General features: G+C 32.4%; 5 protein-coding genes across 5 annotated transcripts in view; 4 read left to right on the forward strand and 1 right to left on the reverse strand.

Moving 5' to 3' along the window:
• LOC143917831 (uridine phosphorylase 1-like) overlaps positions 1–22,538 on the forward strand; it is a 348,253-nt gene that overhangs the window by 278,025 nt on the left and 47,690 nt on the right. The gene's annotated exons all lie outside the window — the stretch shown is intronic.
• Positions 611–1,538, forward strand: mRpL43 (mitochondrial ribosomal protein L43). The gene is made up of 4 exons (XM_077439763.1): positions 611–658; positions 816–959; positions 1,032–1,138; positions 1,220–1,538. The coding sequence occupies exons 2-4, from the start codon at positions 823–825 to the stop codon at positions 1,483–1,485; spliced, it is 510 nt and encodes a 169-aa protein (XP_077295889.1). The 5' UTR covers positions 611–658; positions 816–822; the 3' UTR covers positions 1,486–1,538.
• Positions 7,809–11,553, forward strand: LOC143917556 (NSFL1 cofactor p47-like). Its single transcript, XM_077439094.1, has 10 exons — positions 7,809–8,064; positions 8,322–8,550; positions 9,726–9,831; positions 9,941–10,017; positions 10,082–10,146; positions 10,223–10,335; positions 10,417–10,548; positions 10,626–10,752; positions 10,834–10,916; positions 11,036–11,553. The coding sequence occupies exons 1-10, from the start codon at positions 7,954–7,956 to the stop codon at positions 11,166–11,168; spliced, it is 1,176 nt and encodes a 391-aa protein (XP_077295220.1). The 5' UTR covers positions 7,809–7,953; the 3' UTR covers positions 11,169–11,553.
• LOC143917846 (uncharacterized) lies at positions 13,593–16,023 on the reverse strand. The gene is made up of 2 exons (XM_077439450.1): positions 15,945–16,023; positions 13,593–15,316 (listed from the first exon to the last, which is right to left on the reverse strand). The coding sequence occupies exon 2, from the start codon at positions 15,256–15,258 to the stop codon at positions 13,723–13,725; it is 1,536 nt and encodes a 511-aa protein (XP_077295576.1). The 5' UTR covers positions 15,259–15,316; positions 15,945–16,023; the 3' UTR covers positions 13,593–13,722.
• Ho (Heme oxygenase) lies at positions 18,970–20,624 on the forward strand. Its single transcript, XM_077439439.1, has 3 exons — positions 18,970–19,208; positions 19,483–19,615; positions 19,687–20,624. Exons 1-3 carry the CDS (start codon positions 19,121–19,123, stop codon positions 20,198–20,200), a joined length of 735 nt encoding a protein of 244 aa, XP_077295565.1. The 5' UTR covers positions 18,970–19,120; the 3' UTR covers positions 20,201–20,624.

Consider the following 22,538-nt stretch of genomic DNA (forward strand, 5'->3'; position numbering starts at 1 on the left):
GTGATTTTATTTTCCTATTTTAATACATATTTGATAATAATTTTACATATGAATCATCAATAAGAGTGGATGCATAAAAAAATTGGGACAAGGGGGGGGGGGATCTAATTTAGTGACCAAATAAAAGGTGATTAAAAATAAAGAATAGTTGTGCGTTTAATAAGAACTTGATTGCTTGTGGCGAATTTTGACGACAAATTCGTCACCGCTGGGCAGACGGGAATTTTCAGGCTTCGCTTACATCGCTTACCATTTTGGATCTAGCCTTTAAAAGTAACCGGGACCCGGGAATTTGTACCGTCTTATATCCCCCCCCCCCCTCCCTTCTTCTCAGTCCTAAATGTATTATACAGTTGTACACTGCTAAAAAACTAATAAATATTGGTTTATTGTTTCAGCGTTTTTGTAAATTCACACCATGACCATATTTAAAAGAATCCCAAATTTTCCTTTCTCTTACAAATAAAAAGTGACGACTTATTTTATGGTTTTATATTATGAGTGTTACATTTATATCGTTTAAAGACAATTTAGAAGTAGAGTTGATTGCATCTTACGATGTGATGCAAAATATATCTGGCCGTAATTCATGATGTTACTTCCACATAACCTAAAACAAAACGTCAAGTATTGAGCAACTGCAGTGGTTCTGTGTGTTGTAATTATTTCTTTTCGTTATCAAATTTATATTTTTCCACACATTCAGCTATAATTATTACATATAAATAGCTCATTTAATAACTAGCATAGTTTCCAATCGAAATATTTCAATTTAGAAACCAATAATTTATTTTTAAAATCGCTCTCGTTTTCAGATAAACTATGTCGAATTCGAACATTTTCCTGCAAAGCGGTTTTTTAAAACTCCCATTGCAAAACGGTGTGGGACGATATGTATGCCAACTGCAGAGGATAGTCTTGAAATTTTGCAAAAACAATGGCAACAGTCGTGGAATGAGGTAAACCTATCTCCATATCCTAATTCATATCAAAACTTTCATGCTTTCGCGTACTCATAATTTTTTTTTTAGGGATTTTATACAATACAATATGGTTGATTTTGCGCGTGAACAACCGGGGGTTGTAGTTTATGCAAAACCAAGACGACATAGAAGTCCAGTGATAGTTGCCGAATATTGTTAGTATAGATGTGAAGAGTTTGTGTAAATAGCAACTCATTTGCTGTATGTTAACTATGTGAACATTTTTGCAATTTCAGTGGACGGAACTAGAAAGTGGATGTCTTGTTCAAACATGTCCCACGAGGAAGTTACACGTTGGGTATCAACTCTAGTGGGCGCCAAAAGTGGTGAAACTATCAGATATAGGAAATTACTTTCTACTGCTTATCCTTCAATTCAAGGTCCTTGGACACCCTTCACAACCTTACCAAAAGAACATGAAAAGCATCCTCCTTCTGCGGCTTACACTAAACTGATTGAGCTTGCCAAAGAGCAGGGTATTAAAACGGAGTATACCCCTTAGATTTTACCGCATTTAAAATTAGTGTATATCTTATATAGAATAAATAATAAAAAATTAATAATATACATGATTTATAATTATAATTTTACAAATAGAATATGATTTATTAAAAAAAAATTACAATTTTTAATACATAATAGCAACAGTGCTTCATTATATGAACGATTGTCGTATAATAATTATATTTAAAACAATGCATTTAAAATAAAATTGAAAAAAAGTATAACAACAATAGTAAACATTTGGCATTAGTGCTTTTTCACTTTTAGGTTTCTCAAATTAATTTTGCTGTACTGAAATAAAAAAATATTTTTAAATTAAAATAACATGTACATATAAATTTTACTAAATAATCCTTACTGATTGATCATAATGAATATCATTGAGATCCATTAGAACTATCATGACTGGCCTTCCATGGGCACATTGAAATGGAACATTACACTTGGATAGATCATTTATCAATTTCTCACACACGGTTTTTTCCAAAAGCGCTCCAAATCTTATAGCAGTATGACACGCCTTAAATTGCAAGTTTTGGATTGCTTAGTAAATAAGTAAATACATTTTATTTAATTTGATAAAATTAAGTCAATTCACCTCTGAGCTTAGTATTTCTAACATTACTCTCGGCATCGTACTGATGTTACCTTTCAAACTGATCAACATTTCAATTTCATCATTCAAAATCTTCTTTACTAATTCAATAAGAGCTTCTTCCTAAAATTTCGATTTCATTAATGAGTCGCTTAATTGCAAATAGTGTCATAAAAAGTCATGTATTGAATCATCCAAAAGATAAACAAAATTTAATGTTGTTACCTTTCTATCATATTTATACTTAATAGCAAAACAAGATGGTATTGAATTTATTTTGATTTCATTTTTGTTGTTGTTTACGTCATATGATAATCCTAATAATGAAAATTTACTTTCATATTTTAAAAGAATCTCAATGCTTCTGACATCGTAAGATAAAATAATCTCTTTCCAACACTTTTCTGATTTCCATTTTTCACCATTATAATATTCTACAAACATATTAAAAATAATTATATCATCTAATTTCATATGTTATATCAAATAGGTCCCAATTAAGTCAATTCGCAAATGATATGCAAAACAAATGTTTAATCCTTGTTTATCTTTAAAGTACGAGAGTACCTTTCAAAAGATTTTCTAATTTAATACGTTCATCAACTGCATGCTGGTCAAACAAAACGATATATGTTGATAATTTGTCATTTACCTTTATAGGTGCTTTTGCGACTATATATTTTCTATCCAATTGATTAATTACCTAAAATTAAATATATTTTCCATTTATATTCATCTTTCAACGACAATTTATAATAATTTTAATATACTCTTGTTGAAAGTACAATTTGAAAAGACTTAAAAAGCTAACCTTCAATTCCAAAAGTATTTTTCTGTCGTAGGTTATTTCCTTTACTTTTTCTCTTAACTTTTCTGGTCTTGTTTTTCGATTCATATTTAGTGAATGGGCTGAAGTCGCATCAAACACTTGAATTTTATCCCGTATTCCTTCAACGAATATATTGTACATATCCTAAATCATATAATATATTATGTTACAACTCTAATATAGGAATAACACTACTATATTATTACAGTCTTTATTGCCTCATTATAATATTGTGTAATATTATCAAAATTCAATGTATTTCTTGAGCTTAAGATTTTATATTCATTTTTATTTAATTTTTTTTCCACCTTCTCACTGTTATCCTTCAATCCTAGTATCGGAGATAATCCTTAAAAATTAAATGTATATGTTATTTAATTCGTACATGAAGATGAATACTAAACTTAATATTGATAGTAAAAAATCGTTGCCTTTTGGGACAAAATGTGGTCTACGGAATATTTCATAAAAAATAGGATTTTCTTTAATATTCGGTGTAACTGTTACATACTTTTTGTTCTTAGTTTCAGTATCATTTTTATCATTACTTGTATCCATAAAGTCTTTGCTATTTAACATCATTCTATTAGTTAAATTAACTGTCATAGGTTCTTCTTGAGTTGTTATTTTCCTAACAACCAAATTTTCATCAATTTCAGATTTGTTTATACAAATTGATAAATCTTTTGTACTAATTTCATTTTTTTCTATTACTATCGGTGGATTTTCTTTATTATGCGTCTTAGTCGATCGATTTTGAGAATCACTTTCTTCAGCTGAAGAGAAAATTTCAATACTTTTTTCAGGATTTATAGTATTTGCACTTGAACATAAATCATCACTTAATTTCATTTGAATATTTTGATCACACCGATTTGTTAAGCTTTCTTTTTCATTGGAATACGTGACTTGAATGTGGTTCGTATTATTTTCACCCAAATTGAACGGTGTATAATTTATAGATGGCATATCAGTTAACGATACACTTTCAGGCCATATAGTTTGACGATTTTCAGTATTTTTATTATAATTGATTTTATCATCGTATCTACTTTCAGAGGAATCTTTTTTAGTTATATAATTATGCGCTTTTGTTAATTTATCAACCGTTTTTGATATAAAACCACTATCAATTATATTATATGTTGTAAGATTTTGTGCATTACTAACGTTTGAGCTGTTTATTTTTCCTTTGATCATATCAGTTTTATTATATTTGTTTCCAGAATATATTTTAATATTACTTTTATTTTTTTGGTTTTCTGGTATTAAATTTGGGATATTTTTGACAGTATTTAAACGTTTTTCAGTCAATTTTTTTTTAAAAATATATTTATCAATTAGTTTTTTATTCGTTTGTCTCGTTTTAATTAAATCGCTAGTTTGTAGAAATCTACGGTTCTTCTTTTTGATACTGAAAAAATCAGACATTCCGGTCAATTCTCCACTGTATTCAGTATTTATATGTTTTTCAACATTATTATTTGATAATAATACTGTATCAGTTTGTAATTGGAAATTGTTCAATAATATACTATCTTCATTTTTATGCTCAAACATAAAATGAAAGCTATTTTCCATTCCTTCAGTTTTCGTAATGCATTCATTACTATTGTTTCTGAGTTCATTACAATTAATTTTTCTATTTTCAAAATTGTTTAACAAACTGTTCAATTCAGTTTCTATGGATTTGAAGCGATTTTCTACGCTATTACAATTATACTGCGAAATTCTATTCACGCTCTTCATCTCTCTTGATTTGTCAACTGATGATTTTCCTTTTGTTTTACTTTTTTCTACGGCATTACTAATTTTTTGATTTATGGTTTTTGATATTTGTAAGCCCGGGGTTTGAGTAATGGAAAAACATTCTTTTCTTTCAAATGGCTGGGGTATATTTTCCACGACTTTAATTGAATTGATTTTGCTCGGCTCCTTCAAATCTGTTTTAATTTTATTAATTTTTTTGTATTTCGTTTTATTTAGACGCTTCACTTTTCTACCTTAAAATAAAATGCCTATTGATATAATTAACACACATTTAGATGTAATCTCATCATTTTTTAATTACCTTTAATAGCATTTTGCAACTCTATTGAATGGAACTTTTCTAAAATACTTTTTATTTCACTTGAATTGCTTATATGTTCAACTTCGGCACGAATGGGAATGGATTTTTCTTCTTCAACAGATTGGAGTTCTCGATCGAAATAATTATCAACTACCTTCTCTACTAATCGTTTTATCAATGTTTCGTCCTCAAATACTACTTTTGATTTATTAGATTCGTAAATCATATCGTAGCTTTCGCATGGACAAGAAATACACAAAACGAATGATGGATAATTTTCATTTATATTCTGAAATGCATTCAAAACATCCTGATTTTTTATCAAAATAAAATGTAATGTTGCTTTATTGTAAAACTTACACCCATAATTTTCATACTTTTACTTTTAAAATAAGTATTGAAAGTACTTTGAACGATGCACTTTTTGACACTCCTTTTATTCACATACACGAATTGATAGTTTTTATTGGGATGACTGTTGCTTGCTATATAAGCATTAATAGAATAATTTATGAGTGTCACATTTATTATTTTCACATCAGAGTTGATCTTTTCAGGAAACAGAGATGAAAACATTGCCACAATAGACTCGGCTTTTTTAATTTGGAGTACCAATTGCCCATCGTTGTCATTTCTTAAGCTGAAGGATACTTCAAAATTAACCAATGCTATGTTTTCTATGGCAGTTTTAATCTCTTCGATTTCGAATGCTTCATTAACACGTTTTTGTCTTATGCTCATATTTTGCATGAAATTTGTTATTGTTACCTTAAATATTTCCATAAAAATTATTTCAAACAAATTAAAAACCATTATGTAATGAAACAGTCACAACCTAACATACAGTTGTTCCTACACTTGCTCTCATTGTCGCAACTTTTAATATAGGATGTTGAATATTTTTTGCAAAGCGCTTAGTTTGAGTTTTATGGTCTTCTCTGTGTAGACTCTCGATTATTAATGTTCCTGACATTGAAATCATACTTGCCAATGCTTCACCACGATAACCATATTTTCTGAAAGCATTTTCTAAATCCTTTAAAGATTTATACTTATTTGTTACATATCTTTCGCCAATCAGCTCCATATTAGATTTTTCAATCCCATCACCATTATCTATAACTTGTATTTTATGAGTCAATAAATTTACTCTAATTGCAATACATAATGCACTTGCATCTAAACTGTTGTAAATCTGAAAGCATGTATATTTTTTAAAAACAGTAAAACGAGGCATATAAACAAACTATATTTTATTAACCAATTCTGTAATTGCTTGTGCATAACTATTTATAATACACCCAGAACGTAAATAGTCTTTAGTTTCTGGATTCAATCTAGCGATTTTCATGTTTTAATTGTTGTCTTCATTCATTTCAATTCTATTCGATTGTTTTTATTCATATAAAATAATTTAAATGATACACATACCTATTACTTTTTTAATGAAGCTAAGTAATTTTATTTTTTTGTAATTCAATTACATATACCTAACTCATTGTCTTTCAATTGTCCAAGACACACTACCGATTCAAATATTTCCTCTAAAAAATTCATTTTAAAAATAGGTATTGTATGCAGGGCCGCCGAAAAGAATTCCAGGCTCTGGAAAAATAATTCCGTGCCCTATGACAAACCAAAAAAAAATTCTAATAGATACATGTATTTTTAATATGCGAAAAATCTATCAGAACTATTAGAAAAGTACCTATATGTTAAATGCTATTTTTTTAAATAATCGAATAAGGAAGTGTGATATAACAGGTACGATTTAACATGGACACAAGTAATGCGCGGATCGAAAAATAATAAACATATAGCATTAAAGAGCTAAATTATCAATATCAATCAGTCGAACGTCCTAACATGGGGCCCCCTGGATTTTTAACCCCAGCTTCCTCCTCACCCCCCTCTCGGCGGCCCTGATTGTATGTTATATCTTTAAAAAGGTTCGGTGATTATTCCGCCAAAAGCGATCTCGCTGAAGTCACTAAAATCTTCATCACGGAACATCTGGCACTTGATTTCTAGTTAGTACAATATTTCGCGTGGTATCTTTCGATTGATGGAGTTTGCCAGATGTTTTGTTATCGAGATTTTAGTGACTTGGGTGAGATTGCTTTTTGCGAAATAATCACTGAACCATTGTGTCTTTTGAGATAATTCAAACGGTTCGGTGACCATTTGTCACAAAGCGCTCCCCTAAAAGTCACTAAAATCTCTATAACGAAAAATCTGGAAGCCGAAAAGTCCATCATACTAACGATAAATATCATACTAACGAAAAATCATAGCAAAATTTGACGCGATTTTCATAGGAAAATTTGTCTTTGTGTTTGTGACCATCACAATGTGACTAATTACCAATTCAAACATCGTTAACCTATTAATCTTGAAAAATTGTATCGGTTAATAAAATTCTAGTCGGTACGTTGTGAGTTTTGTTCAAATTTTATAGGTCTCTATTTTTTTTTTTTAATTAGCCGTCGAAAGACGGAAGCAGGGAAAATTGTCATCAAATTTCGGTGTAATTTCTTCATATGAATAAATATTGATTTGATTGAAAGTGGCAAAAGATTATAAAATTGGGGGTTCGGTGATTATTGCCCACAAAGCACTCGGCCAAAAGTCACTAAATGTCTATAACGGAACATCTGGCAGCCGAAAAGTCCATCATACTAACGATAAATTGAGCGCCAAATATTCCATATTCGCAATTTTCATGGCAAAAATTGTCTTTTGGGCGATCGCAATGTGCATAATAATCCAATTAACGAAATTGGGTAGATAAAAAGAAAAAAGAAGTAGGGTGTAAATGTGGTTGTTGAGAGCGATTGATGCAGTTGGCTGGTATGGACAGTGAAACAGCGGTTTGTGTCCCGCTTGTGTTGTCACTTGTACAATCCGCAGTTCGTGTCAGCGGAGAGTGAAAAGTGAAGAGTGAGGAGTCGGAGTATCGGTGATCGCAGCCATGTCGTCCCCTTCGGAGCGCGAGTCGATGGCGCGCGAATTCTGCTGCAGAACCGGAGCGCCTTCCGATCGCGCTGACGCAGCTCTCGAAGCCGACAACTGGGATCTGGAGGTTCCTCTTCTCCATCTTTCACCCACACTCCTCATACCCATACAACTCCTCGACTCGCTTCTTCATTGCATTCTATTGTTCTCATTGCTGCCATCTTTGCTATCTTTTTTTTTCACATTCGACGCATTATATCAAGGAGTTCATTTCATTTTATTTTAATTTATTATTTATGTATTGGCATTATTATAAAGAAAATAAAATAAGCGAATGAACAAATCGATTATAAAGTATATATGGTTTTATTTTTCCGTTTTCAGTTGGCCTTATACAACTACTTTTTGATCAACGGCGGATTGGGTCAAGCCGATAAATCAACATCTGATTGTTCGCCAGAAGTCGTAGCTGATGACAGCGAATCGGAGAGCGGAGCCGGTGCAAGCTCGTCTGTCGCAATAAAAAAGAAAGAAAAGATGAAACATAACGCCAATTCTAAATTTGCCACGCTTCAGAATTTGAATCAAGAGAACTCGAGCGATGAAGAAGAAGGTGAACATTACTTTATTCTATTTACTATTCCGACTGAAATTATCTTTGTTTAGTCTATGACTTGTATATTTTGTTTTATCACAAACAAATTTGTACAATATTATATCATTAATCATGATCAGAGACAGGTATTTTGGGCATTTTTGTCAATTTTCATTTTGAATTTTGCGTTTTAGGGCATTAAAAATGTTCAATTTTAGCATTTATTTTTAAGAGCTTAATTTTAAATAATAAAAAATTTCGATGAATTTTAATAAAATTTATATACATATATACAATTTAAAGACAGCACAACAATTAAAAAATAATAGAAAAATTCAAAAATGTTTTGGAATTAAAATTACAGTGAAAAAAAACATAACAAAAAATATGAATATAAAAAATACCAATTAAAATTTATTAACACTCAACATGGAGCATATTTATACAGATTATTTTTTTGAGATTTGTGCGACTATCGGTAAAAATTATATTGTATTTATTAAAATATTATACCTTTCAGAATCCACACTATTGACGGTACACCAAATAGATTTAAGAGCTGCACAACCAAACTCTTCATATTTAATTTTTGTTGCCATCAATAGTAGCAATATATCCGGCGTGGATTCACTTTTTATATTCTCTATTAATTGTTCAAAAAAGTGCCGATATCCTTCCAGACATTGAGCCTCTGTTAATACATTAAACAATGGCATGTTTCTAAAAAACAAAATTGTTTCTTTAACATTAATATTAGATTTTGTACCTGCCACAGATGAATTGAATAGTTTAATCAATGTTTGGGGGAATAGATTTGTCTCATTTAGTCTTGAGTGCGAGTCTCGTTTTAAGACGCTTTTTGAGCAGCCTTTTGGATACACAGCTCCAACTGTCTTCTTTTGTTTACAGTAGTAGACAAAAGCAGTTGCTTGGTTTTGACAGGAAAAACACTGTCTATGGTAAACTGCAAGCTCTGTTTTATCCCCTCAATTTCTTCACACAATAAATGGGCAAAGGGATAGGAAAACCCTTCTAAATTGTCTATTAATTTTATGCAAATTTCACTTTTGTTTGTTATTTTAGCATCTATTCGCATATTTTACGAATTTAGCATCTATTCCAAATTTTAGCATTAATAGCAAAATGCCCAAAATACGTGTCTCTAATCATGATGAAAAACTCTTATCTTACAGGTGAAGCTTTCTATGCTGGAGGCTCTGTTCGTAGTGGACAACAGATTCTTGGACCAGGAAAGAACAAAAATGATATCATAGCCGATATGTTCAAAAGCGTGAGAGAGTGAGTTTTTAAACGTACTGAATTATATTTATTCATGCTATAATATTTATAACCCAAAACTTGAAATCTGCCTTGTCTTTTTTTTAATGAATGATATTTTTATTAATAGACATGGTGGGATAATAATGAATCAAGAAGCTGAATCATCAAGCTCTCGTTCTTTTTCTGGAACTGGATATAAATTAGGTTTGTTTTATTATCATTAAAAAATTATATGATTTTATATTCTCATATTTTAACATTGGTTTAGGTGCAACTCCTGATGACACGACTGTCGTGAAAGATCCAAAATTAGAAAAAAGTAAAAAAGAAGCCGTAAGTCACTGATATTTTATATAAAGCAAACTTTCTCGTTTAAAACTTCATATTAATACTAATGTTTTTTCATTAGGAACAAGTAGTCATTTTGCGATTATGGCAAAATGGTTTCAATTTGGACGGTGGCGAATTGAGACCTTACAGTGATCCGGCCAATACTCAATTTTTGGATTACGTTCGAAGAGGGTACCTCTTTTGCATTTATGGATATTTATGTAACCGTGAATGATTTGGTACTGATTTTATTTACGTACTTCATACTTTTAGGGAAATCCCTCCCGAGCTGAGAAGAGGCTCTGAAGTATTCCTTACGATGGAAGATAGACGGCATGAAGAATTTAGTAAAATATGTTGCGGTCCATCGAAACCATTTTATGGAAAAGGTCAAATGCTCGGAAGGTATTTGTCTCGTACGATTTTTAATACATTTCAACTTGAATCGTATATTAATTTTGATTATTGCTTATCGAAAACAGTCCCACGCCAGTCGTCATTGGATCGACTGCTCAACAGCCGGTTGAAACTGGAGACTCGGAAGCTGATCAAAAAAAGGCTCAAACTGCACTCAATGTAAATGAAAATGAACCTACTACTAATATACAGGTAATTCGTATAACGTTATTAACGTTTACACACATTTATATACAACGGAAGCTATAATAAATATTTTTAAATACATTTCAGTTCCGACTTGCTGATGGTTCAAGGATCTCTGGAAGATTTAATTTAACTCATACAATTTCCAATCTTCGCGAGTACATAGTGGCGTATCCTTTTTACAAAACATCACTATTATAAATGCACTGATTAATCAGGAATTTTGATTTTAAATAAAATTTTATTTTGTTGTATTTAAAAATATTGTTTCCTTAATTTTTTTATTCAGAGCTGTTCCGGCATACCAGCTACAGACATTTATCCTTCTGACGACGTTTCCAAATAAAGAGTTGACAGATTTCAATCAAACAGTCAAGGATGCGGGTCTCATGAATGCATTGGTCGTTCAACGGTTGCAATAAGTTTATCTAAGTATGTTGTATTATTATCCTCATCTTGGCAGTATAAACCAACATATCTTTATTTTATTGCAATACAATTGTAATGTATTCAGTAAAACGTTATTCAAATATATAAAGATACTCATCATTGCAAAAAAATAATCACACGATTGTTATCTTGTGAAATACATACATAGATATCATTCCAATCCGTAAATTTTTACAAATGTATTGCTAAGATTGAGTTTCTCAATTTCTATCAAAATTTTAAATTTAACCAATATGTTGTAATGTCGATGCGTATTTTTATTTATCACAATTTAGATTAAACGAGTGAGTAATTTTTTACTTTTAATATATGTAATATGTAATATATATATAAATGGAAATAAAATAGTTTCAACGTATTCAGTTGCTTTATTTATTTCTTGATAACACTGAGAAACAAAAAAATCACGCTTTTTACTTACTGGAGTGGAGATTCGATCAATATTTACAAAGTTTGAGTTGCTGATTTCGAATATGACAATGATATTTGTTGGTTTCCTCTCATCTATGAGATAATAACGTTTAAAAAATGCGCAATTTTTAAAGATTTTTGGCTTCTGCAGTCTTTAACTCTATTGCTATTCCAAAAGTGAGTATTGCAATCAATAGATGGTTATTTTTCTATTGATTGTGATTTTATATTGCTTTAAAATACTTATAATTAATTATCTAGCAAATTTTTAAAGTCAAAAATATACTTTTTTTTTTCTCGAGCTATTGAACCAGTTTTATATTTCAGTACTTTACTAGGTATGGTTTTTTTTAGGTTGTGGCTATTTGCAGGTACTATATCTGCGACATGCGCAAAGCCTTCTGCGCATGCGCGTGAACTATCACTGTCAGCGTGTTTACTGTTAAAATTTTGTTTTAAACCTCTTAAAATTTAGTTCGAACTCGTAAAGTGACATAGAGTAAAAAATATAATTCAAATTAGTTAATATTATTAATTGTTAGAAAATTATTATCATATACAACGTATAATACCTACATACAAGTACAAGCCGCGAACTAGCTAAATGATATAAATCTATTATAATAACGTGCGAAATTTATTTGCCTCATGTATAATGAACGATTGATTAAACAAGTCTAGCATACATTAAATGTAAGAAATTATAATCGGATTACAAGTTCATGCGCATGCGCAGAAGTCTTTGCGCCTGTCGTAGATATAGTACCTGCAAATAGCCACAACCTTTTTTTTAACTCAATTTATAATCATGTACTGCTCAAATTAATAGTTGGATAAGAAATATATGTATGTATATTGAGATAAGTATTTTAAAACAATAAAAAATCGGAATCGATATAAAAAAACATCTGACTATTGACTTCGATACTCACTTTTGGAATAGCAATACTAGATTTACAGTTAAAGACTGCAAAAGCCAAAAATTGCGCATTTTTTTAAACGCTCATATCTCATAAACGAGATCAAACCAACAAAAATCATTCATATTCGGTGAAACTTAGTAAAGATTGATTAGTCTCAGCTCTGGTATTTTTTTCTGTTATTGTGTAATTTGACGGCTTCTCTTAAACTGTATGACTATGTATCGAAATAAAAAACAGATTTAATATTTATTTTACTTTATTAATTAGCAAAATTGTCGTGTATCTCATAATGGCACTTATTGTGAGTATGCAATTTGCAATTTAAATAAAATCAGTACATATAATAAACATTGGACAGTTCAGTCGTGGGAATTATCTTTCAACATGTTCAATCATTTCACCTGCTCTGTTATATTGTCACAAAACCACCTGCCAATAAAATGTAAGAGTGATGGTGAAAAATTATCTATAACTTTAAATTTATACAAAACTAACGAGAGACAAAATGTAAACAAATATTACGATACATATTTATGTACTTACGGCTAAAAGGCTCGTAAGATACGAGTGCTAAAAGTGTACACGAGCCTTAACATTGCTTATAATAACTTCAAAATACTTTCACTATCAACGTGCTATGAAAAATCAAACTTTATATATATATATATATATTTAACAATAATGAGAAATGTCAGCATTTCGTCAAGAAACATGCAAGTATCTTATACAGTACGTACACAGTGTTTGTAAAGTCATCAAAAAAAATTAATAATCTATGGTGAAAGCTCATCTCGTTTTAGACTTAATTACTTTTAATTTTACATATTAAAGCTTTACCGATTCCTTAACACGCCTCGTTCTTAGATAAAAATTGCTTGATTATTGATAAATTCAAATATAATTACTCCACCTCTATATAGTACATAGTTTTAGAAAATACTTTTCAACTAAAATAAAATTCGATTAATACGTTTGTATATAAATTTTGAATATTCATATAGAAGATTTGCAAGAAGCTGTTGAAAATGCAATAATTGGAGTGGCGAAGATAAGTTAACAGTATTATTATATGACTATATGTATGTAGATGTGAGGTTTACATATTATGTATGTAGTAGTAGTTTACGGAAGTGTATAAAACAAGTGTTTCTTTCCAAAATTTAATTTATTTGTATTTAAAGTTAGTCGATTTTTAAGTGGTCTGATATTTCTGAGCCGGCCAAATTTTATCGGCCTTAAAAAGTTTGTATAATTGACTATTATACAAGTCCTCTCCGAATCGTATCATCGCTCCTTCGAACATGTGTGGTCTAGTTTCAAAATCACCAAAATCCATATCTACACTCTTATGATTATATATATTCTCCCCACAGTCGATATATTTGTGTATTGCTATCATGTCTTGCGACATTTTCTCCGACTTCTGTTCACTGTCTTTATTGCCATCGGACTGAAGTGCGGTCAATGAAAACGAAAAATCTTTTTCGAGCATCGTGCCGATATTATATATGTAACAAGACCTATCGCTATTAACAGATTTATCGTAATGTGTTTTCTTAATAATGAGAGGATACTCGGGATTGACTTTCGAGTCGTCTCTTTGATTTATACAAAAATGCAACGTGGACAGTTGTAATTTAGTATTCTTCTTTCCCAATTCGAACTGTCCCAGGAAAGGTTTCAAAAAATGATGATAACGAGGCACAATGAACTCATCCCAGGATAAATGAACAATATGACTGATTCTTTCCTTGGAATGTACGTCGTTTTCTTCAAACCTCCGGTTTCTATTTAAATTCCTAAACGTACAATCCCATTCGGCCAAGTCTCGCATGAGTTGATATGAATCTTCCGAAGAGTATGGGAAATTAAACGGCAGAATGTTGACTGTGAATCCGGTGATTTCCGTCGGCAAAATCGCCAATTTCTCCAACACGTTTGTCGGCAAGGAGTTGTCGTAAATATGAAACTCGGTGATACCTAACAGTTTGTGAAAGGATAAAAACTCCATGACGTTTTTCCTAGTGATCGTAGGAAGTATAGTAGGCATAACACAAGCTGCAATTTTAAAATTATTATCAAACAGCACACTGTGTTCTACGCTGTTCATATGAGTGTTTCCGTTGCTTAAATTAATCATTTTGATTATGGGCGAATAGTACGGATTGGTATCAGAATTTGGATAGAAACTAACGGCGTACGGAGATCCTAATGGTCTAGTTAATTTACAATGAAAAATAAACAATACATAGTCTTTATATTCTTTTATATTTGCTCTAGATTCCATTCTAAAAAAACTAAATTTTCCTATGATAGGTCTGTCTTCACTTTCCATCAAAAAGTGGCATCTAAAGTTTTGTTTGGCGTGCTTCGAGCCAAACACTATAGTATTCGATATTCCGTAATATTTATTTTGAATGTTTAAATCGGGGTGAGAGCTGCTCTGTTTCCAGAACGAGGAATATGCGTAGTGATAATCGTCGATCCGTTGGAATTGAGACGGCAAGTCCAGCAGCCCTGTGCGTTTGCCTTCTAATCGTTCTGAAAGTACGGACGAATTTATTCCGTAAGCGCACAAATCACTCTCGCTCGTTCCTCCGGGTTTGCCGAAGAAGTTGAGCACTTCCAAAACATATCGTAGGTGGTTGTATTGCTGACGATAAACCAGCAACGCCACAACGCTAGTCAGGCAAACGACAACTAGTAAAAGTTGGTAATATTTCTTCATTTTCGATTCAATGTTTTAGTTTTCTGGTAATCATGACTTGAAGCTAATGCACGGCATTCTGAAATGTAAACAAGTTGAAATGATTCGATTAAGCAAACAGTTTATTATATGATTGATGATAAGCAGAAACACAAACAATACAAATTCATTTCTAAGATAACAATATTTCAAGAATATCGAACTTTTTCTAACATCATCATAAACGCATTTTGAAATTCTTACATTACTTACATGTGGAAATATTTAAATTATGTACATATCTGGCCATTTTTTCACCACCTTACAAGTACATAATATTAAACACAAATAAATAGAAATTGTATAAAAACAACAAAAAAAACATTTGAATTTTGTTTTAAATATAATATTACCTACATACTATTTTCTATCAACTATTAACTTAACTTCCTTGCCTAATTTAAAGCAATGGAAAATTAATAGATGCTTTAAATGGTTATAAATCCAATACAAAGAGAATTATTTATGGCAATAAAATTATAAGTATTGATCAAATCTAATAAGGCAAATTTCTAGATTTATTATAGAAAAGGGGCGTGAGATTCAAGTAAACATCGCCTTTGACGATTTCCTATAACATAAATGCCCGTTTGAATTGAAAATAATGGATAAAACACACCGATACTTATTGATATAATTTTAGAAAGTCATTAAAGAGTATTTCTTACAAAATCTAAAGTGCGTTGGTCCAGTTTTACAGACTTGAGCGCCTAATGACAGCTGACAGCCGACAGACCCGTCACCAAATAGTGACATTTGTATATTTTCCATTCACTGAGTTTTGTAATTCGAACATTTTATTTTATATTGGATGTGAGAGAAACTAGCGATCGATATAGATATATAGATTACATTTTAAAGAAATAAATAACGAGAATAAGAAAGATCTCATTCATAACATGAATGAGATATTTCTTATTATCATAATATAATATAATATAACATATTGTTGCGTAAGGGTGGGTGGAGGATCCAAGTAAAAGGCCAAAGTCGTGTCACAGCATTTATTGATGATTAAGGAGATACACACACTGGCAGTGCTCGGTCCAGAATGTAAGTACCGCCTTATAAGGGGCAGATCTCTCAGGACATCTTCGACGTCTGATTTGTTTACCTATTGTTATGGTCACGTACTCGGATATTTATTCCTACGACATTCGGTCCCACGGTACCACGGTATCGGTCACTTCTGAGAAGGGACTGTAGGAATCTCGTCATCGTCATCGTCATCGAAACATTCGAGAATATTCCACAACAACAAACCACATTCCTCGCAGAACTCGTACACGTAAACAACACGTGCACTTCTTGGAATCAATTGCCAAAACCTCCGAGACAGTTCCACCCCTCACACTCGAGCGGAACAAAACCAGTCGAAGCACACCTGCAGCCATTATACCAAACTCAAGCGGAACGCCCCTATTAGTCGAGCGGAACCAAACCGATCGAAGCACACCGCAGCCATTAAACTACATCGAGCGGAACGGCGCCAATCATTCCAGAAAATTCTACCCCTCGACAAAAGCACATTCCTCGCTTACGCATCAACAACCACCACCATGGGTCAGGCGATACCAGAAACACTATAAAAGGAGGTACAACCCAAACAACGCCAGTCGACCCACAGCAGCAAGCGTCGACACACAGCAGCAGACCAGTCGACATCCAGTTCCTGCCCTGCCACCACTACACTACGCGGACTTGGAAGATCAACCAGCCGAACGAGCCAGCAACACACTGCCGCATCCAGAGACCTTCTGAACATAGCCGAACGACGAGCCAGCAACACACTGCCGCAGCCAGAGACCTTCTGAACATAGCCGAACGCCGAGCCAGCAACACACTGCCGCATCCAGATACCTTCTGAACATAGCTGAATGCCGAGCCAGCGACACTCTACCATATCCAGAGACCGCTGAACGACATACTTTTGCCCAAATATAATACCTTTGTACAACCATAGACAAACAATAAAACGTTATTAAAACAAGCACAACAGTGTTTCGTTAGGCTGGGATACGGTCAACACACAGTACCCCGCCTACAGGACCAATAACGGCCAAATCGATGGCCATTGTTTAGCCTACATGCACTTAGTAATCCTTGAAACCAATTATAACGGTCGCACAGTGTCAGGGATGCGCCTCGGCTTAATCCGATTGCACTTAACCGGCGGCTCTTTTTAGTATATGCTACAATATCATCTTTTTAAAATGATTCATACTAATAAATAAGAATCTAGTGTGCTTTTATAAGTGTATTTATTGATAAACGGGTTACATCCCAAATGTGAATCGCTACCAGGATAGCCGCCGCTACGAAAATTGCTCGAGCGGATTTCTTATCGCACGAAAATTCTTCGCATAAGAAAATGGCCGTACAGAAAACTGTCCAAATATTGCTCAACAAATGTTTATTTTCCCCTATATGACTTACTGGCAATTGTATCGCTACATTTTTTAAAACAGCTAGAAGAAACGCTAAAGTTGTTGGCTAGCGTACAATGTTTTTGTTCGTTATATACTGTAGGAATCTCGTCGTCGTCATCGTCATCGAAACATTCGAGAATATTCCGCAACAACAAACTACATTCCCGAAAACCAGACGTCGTACACCTGCAGTCATTATATTAAACTCAAGCGGAACGCCCCTACCAGTCGAGTGGAACCAAAACGGTCGAAACACGCCGCCACCATTAAACCACATCGAGCGGAACGGCGCCAATCATTCCAGAAAATTCTACGCCTCGACAAAAGTGCATTCCTCTCGTACGCATCAACAACTAAATGCTCGTACGCATCAACAACCAAATGCACGTACGCATCAACAACCACTTCCACCAAGCATTCCAGAAACACTATAAAAGGAGGTACAACCCAAACAACGCCAGTCGACCCACAGCAGCAAGCGTCGACATACAGCTCCTGACCAGCCACCACTACACTACGCGGACTTGGAAGATCAACCAGCCGGACGAGCCAGCAACACACTGCCGTATCCAGAGACCTTCCGAACATAGCCGAACACCGAGCCAGCAACACACTGCCGCATCCAGAGACCTTCTGAACATAGCTGAATGCCGAGCCAGCGACACTCTACCATATCCAGAGACCGCTGAACGACATACTTTTGCCCACAAATACCATACCTTTGTACAACCATAGGCAAACAATAAAACTTTATAAAACTAGCACAACAGTGTTTCGTTAGGCCGGGATACGGTCAACACATCGCTACCCCGCCTACAATACCAAATAGAATATATTTTTTATGGTTGGTTAACATGGTAAATGGATTATTACGCAAATTGCGAGCGCGCGACAATCGTTGCCACAAAAATCGCGAATACGGTATATCTGGCGCTCGAGTTCTCGTTAGTACAATTTTTCGCATGGATAGCTTTCGATTGATGAAGATTTTGGATGCCAGATGTTCCGTGGTGGAGATTTGAGTGATTTGCGCGAGATCGCTTTTTGCAGAATAATCACCGAATCAATTACCATATTGTCTTAGTTCAAATACTGAATAATTATTATGTTTTCCTAAATTATTAGCTACATACATATTCAATTATTATTGTCTTACTTATCTTATTTCAATTTAATTCTGACGTCATCTTTAAAAATATGCATTACCCTTAAAGAGATATTCATTTAAACATTTTAAAATTATCTTGCCAATTTTATGAAACACAATGACTTTGAATAAATTGACAATACATATGTAATTGCGTTGTATACAGAGCATGGTCGTAATTTCTCGAGCTTTAAGCTGTTTGTAGTTTGACAGCTGCTGTTAATGATCAACTGTCATTTGCGAAGGATACTTCAAACACACGGACAAGATGTCAAGCTTCTCGACCGAAATGCGTGTAGCGACTAGACAGCCTCACGCTCTTAGTGATGCTCTCGCTAATTCAAAACTGGCTATCGGTAAGTTCTTATCTTTTACTTTTATTCAAATGACAAAGCATTACTCTATGTATTTGAATCATTGATCATATTTTAATACCAAAGCAAAATATCAACTCTAATAAATCTAATATATTATACAAACCGTAATAGAAAATACTTTCATTAATTATTTTACTTTTGACATTTATTTGTCTATATAAATACTGCACTATAAATATGATTTGAATAGCTTCCAAAATATTTTAAAAACAAACGTCATATGTACTATATACATTAAAATATGATTTTGTAGCATTATCGGATGAAACTGTATGGGCAGATGCTCTTCTAGTATTCTATGAAGTGTTTAAACGTTTAGAAGAATTCAAAGAAGAACTGTCTATGGCTGAAATGGAAAAACTATTTGTGGATAAAAGATTACTAAGGTACAAACAAATATAAACTAACAAGGCGATTATTTTAATTTAAATAACTTCATATTCATGTGCTTTTGTAGAGCATCCGCTTTCGAGAAAGACTTGAATCGATATTTGGAGAAAGACTGGAAAACTAAACACTTCACAAGGCCCGAAGTAGCAGAGTATTTAGACCGTTTGAACACCTTGAAGACGGAGAGACCGCTTCTGCTTTTGGCTTATGTTTATCATCTCTACTTGGGATTGTTGAGCGGAGGTCAGATCATCAGAACAAAAAGGAAGCTCAGAAAGTTTACATGGTCGTTTTTAAATTACTTCAAACCGACAGACAGTCATGTCGATTGGGTAGTGGAATTTGGCGATATGAATATCGGGGAAACAAAGAAAAAGATTAGACAGTCAATCAACGAAATCGCTGAAAACTTAAACGACGAAGAACGTCTCGCCCTTCTCGATGAGAGTAAAAAAGTTTTCATGTATAATAATAACATAATAAAATCCGTTAAAGGTACAAATAGAGCTATTATGTGGAAAATGTTTTATTTTGTTTTAGTCATTAAAGTATCAGTGTTAGCCTATTTATATTTAAGGTAGACCCATTTACGTATAACTATTACGTATTATTACTGTTTTTAATATTATTTGAACTGCTTAACATAGCTTATATAATAGTAAATATTCATGTTTTGTTTTTATTACATTTATTTGAATTGTAAAAAATAAATATTTAACGACAGCCAATCAGAAACGACTCAGAAAACGAATGGTTTTTGTTTTATATTATATTACATATATATAAGGCTAGTGTTGTGCCTGTTGATATTCCTATGGAAAGATATTTCAGAAAAATAATTGATACATTTAAAATAGTTATAATATGTATAATAATTTAACAAACAACAATAATTGTCATCATATTTATAACCAAAGTCGGAACCGGAACTGAAATAGGACTCGGGAACCGAAACTGAAATATAATTCAGGAATCGGAACCAAAACTGCAATAGAAATCGAAATCAAAATTTTAAATATCTATTAAGATTACATATTAGATATAAAAAAGTTATTTGAATATTAAGTTATTAAATAAAAAAAAATGTGTCAGTGATGTGTTCGATCCGCACGCGGTTGTATTTTTTTCAAATACTTTTTAATATATATTCTATTTAATATTTAATATGAAAAAAAAGGTAAAAACTATCTATACCTGTATATAAACAATATAAAACACAGATATAAAAATTAGTTAACTAAATAAATTTTCAGTATTAATTCAAATAGTAGCGATCAGTATATATAGAAGTTTTTTTCTTTTGTTATTATATCTTCGTATACGTTTCAGCTGTGACGTACATATGTATGTTGAATCGCAACGACTATTATAGTACAGCGAGCGTTACCTCAGACAGACAGACACAGTCAGGATAGCGATATTATATATATGTAGAGTTGGAATTGAACGAGGGGCTCATGTATGGGCTATGTCTGAGAAAGGGTGTGTTACGACTGATAGTGAGAGGGGGATGAAAAGGAGTAGAGATGTAACGGTTAGTCGCAGTTGGACCTGTGCTCCGCGCGGTTGGTCGCTAAACCTCCACACGTATCGTCTTAATAAACAACATGACTGAAAACGCACGTGTTTGATCTTCACCTCAACCGCCACATCCCAACCGTGGTCCTGAACAGCGTCATCTGTCAAGAATCTCTACCACATATATATGATATTTCTATTCTTTTCCGTTATATTTTTGACCATTGTGGCGCATTAGGAATTCCCGTAATGATACAATGGTCCAAACTTTAAATGAATAAATGATTATATTATAGGGAGATGAAATAAAATTGCAAAATAATTTAAAAGAAATTATATTTTTCATGTTAGATAATTATTATAACATATCTTCATATAATAATAAACTTTTAACATTTTTTTTTGTATAAATGATCTTTTGCGCATAAAATATTTTTAAGATATAAATATCAGGGACCTCACTAGAGACGTTTTTATTATGAAGGTAATAATGCTGACTTAGTATTGAATATCTTATACTCTCAGTCTCTTTAACCACATTTAAATCAATGTTTGAATATATTACAATAATTAATTTAAGTAAAAAACAAAATAAACCGATACTATATTCAACCATTTTGACAGTTGTAGGGACTGTCAAGTCAATTTTTGAAATAATTCATACATATATCCGAATAAACTTGTTTTATCAATCATATATAAAAATAGTCACACTTAATTTTAATACAAACAAGAAATTAAATGTGGCTTGGTCTCATTTAGCCTCATGATAATAGACTTACAATGGGAATGTTTAAATTAAAATCAGCATTTTATGTTAACCTTCATTTACGCCGACTCGTGAGCACATACAAAATATATTTCTAAGTAAGTAATACATGCCACGCTCTTGGAATATTAGGCATATTTTAGAAGCTAGCACAAGCGTCCTTTTTGACAATTCTAGTCATTTCAACGACAATTTGTTGAATTCGATATATGTATTATTAAACGTAGAAGCTCCCATTCAAAAATTAAATATATTATATATGTTCACTCGATGTCAAATTAAACTGTATACGTTTAATTTACTATAATATTATTAGCTGTGATATGTTACAATATACAAGATTAACATTTTATTTTTATAGTGTACAGAACCATTTATTTTATTCAATAAAGTTTTTCAATATACATATTCTATTTGAACAAGCGTTTCAATCTTTTTTCCCAGTTAAACATCTAATTATTTTTCCTTTTCCCTATTCACTCTGCCGTTTCGTTGCAGAGATTCAAACCGGACTATTCACAAATATCGAAGAGGAGCTTTAAAGACGACGAGTCTGTTTCGTAATTACATGACAAAGAAAACATTTGTGCTAACTTTACATTTATATTAAGATGTAGATTGTGCTAGATCTT

Source organism: Arctopsyche grandis, chromosome 10, assembly GCF_051622035.1.
Source record: "Arctopsyche grandis isolate Sample6627 chromosome 10, ASM5162203v2, whole genome shotgun sequence".
Taxonomy (NCBI): Eukaryota; Metazoa; Arthropoda; class Insecta; order Trichoptera; family Hydropsychidae; genus Arctopsyche; species Arctopsyche grandis.

What these genes read in the sequence shown, in the direction of transcription:
- mRpL43 (XM_077439763.1), top strand. Translation starts at nt 823, where the DNA reads ATGTCGAATTCGAACATTTTCCTGCAAAGCGGTTTTTTAAAACTCCCA. An exon ending in GGCAACAGTCGTGGAATGAG is followed by an intron (nt 960 to 1,031) that starts GTAAACCTATCT and finishes TTTTTTTTTTAG; the next exon opens with GGATTTTATACAATACAATA. An exon ending in AGTGATAGTTGCCGAATATT is followed by an intron (nt 1,139 to 1,219) that starts GTTAGTATAGAT and finishes TTGCAATTTCAG; the next exon opens with TGGACGGAACTAGAAAGTGG.
- LOC143917556 (XM_077439094.1), top strand. Translation starts at nt 7,954, where the DNA reads ATGTCGTCCCCTTCGGAGCGCGAGTCGATGGCGCGCGAATTCTGCTGC. An exon ending in AAAAAAGTAAAAAAGAAGCC is followed by an intron (nt 10,147 to 10,222) that starts GTAAGTCACTGA and finishes TTTTTTCATTAG; the next exon opens with GAACAAGTAGTCATTTTGCG. An exon ending in AACCTACTACTAATATACAG is followed by an intron (nt 10,753 to 10,833) that starts GTAATTCGTATA and finishes AATACATTTCAG; the next exon opens with TTCCGACTTGCTGATGGTTC.
- LOC143917846 (XM_077439450.1), bottom strand. Translation starts at nt 15,258, where the DNA reads ATGAAGAAATATTACCAACTTTTACTAGTTGTCGTTTGCCTGACTAGC.
- Ho (XM_077439439.1), top strand. Translation starts at nt 19,121, where the DNA reads ATGTCAAGCTTCTCGACCGAAATGCGTGTAGCGACTAGACAGCCTCAC. An exon ending in TAATTCAAAACTGGCTATCG is followed by an intron (nt 19,209 to 19,482) that starts GTAAGTTCTTAT and finishes ATGATTTTGTAG; the next exon opens with CATTATCGGATGAAACTGTA. An exon ending in GTGGATAAAAGATTACTAAG is followed by an intron (nt 19,616 to 19,686) that starts GTACAAACAAAT and finishes GTGCTTTTGTAG; the next exon opens with AGCATCCGCTTTCGAGAAAG.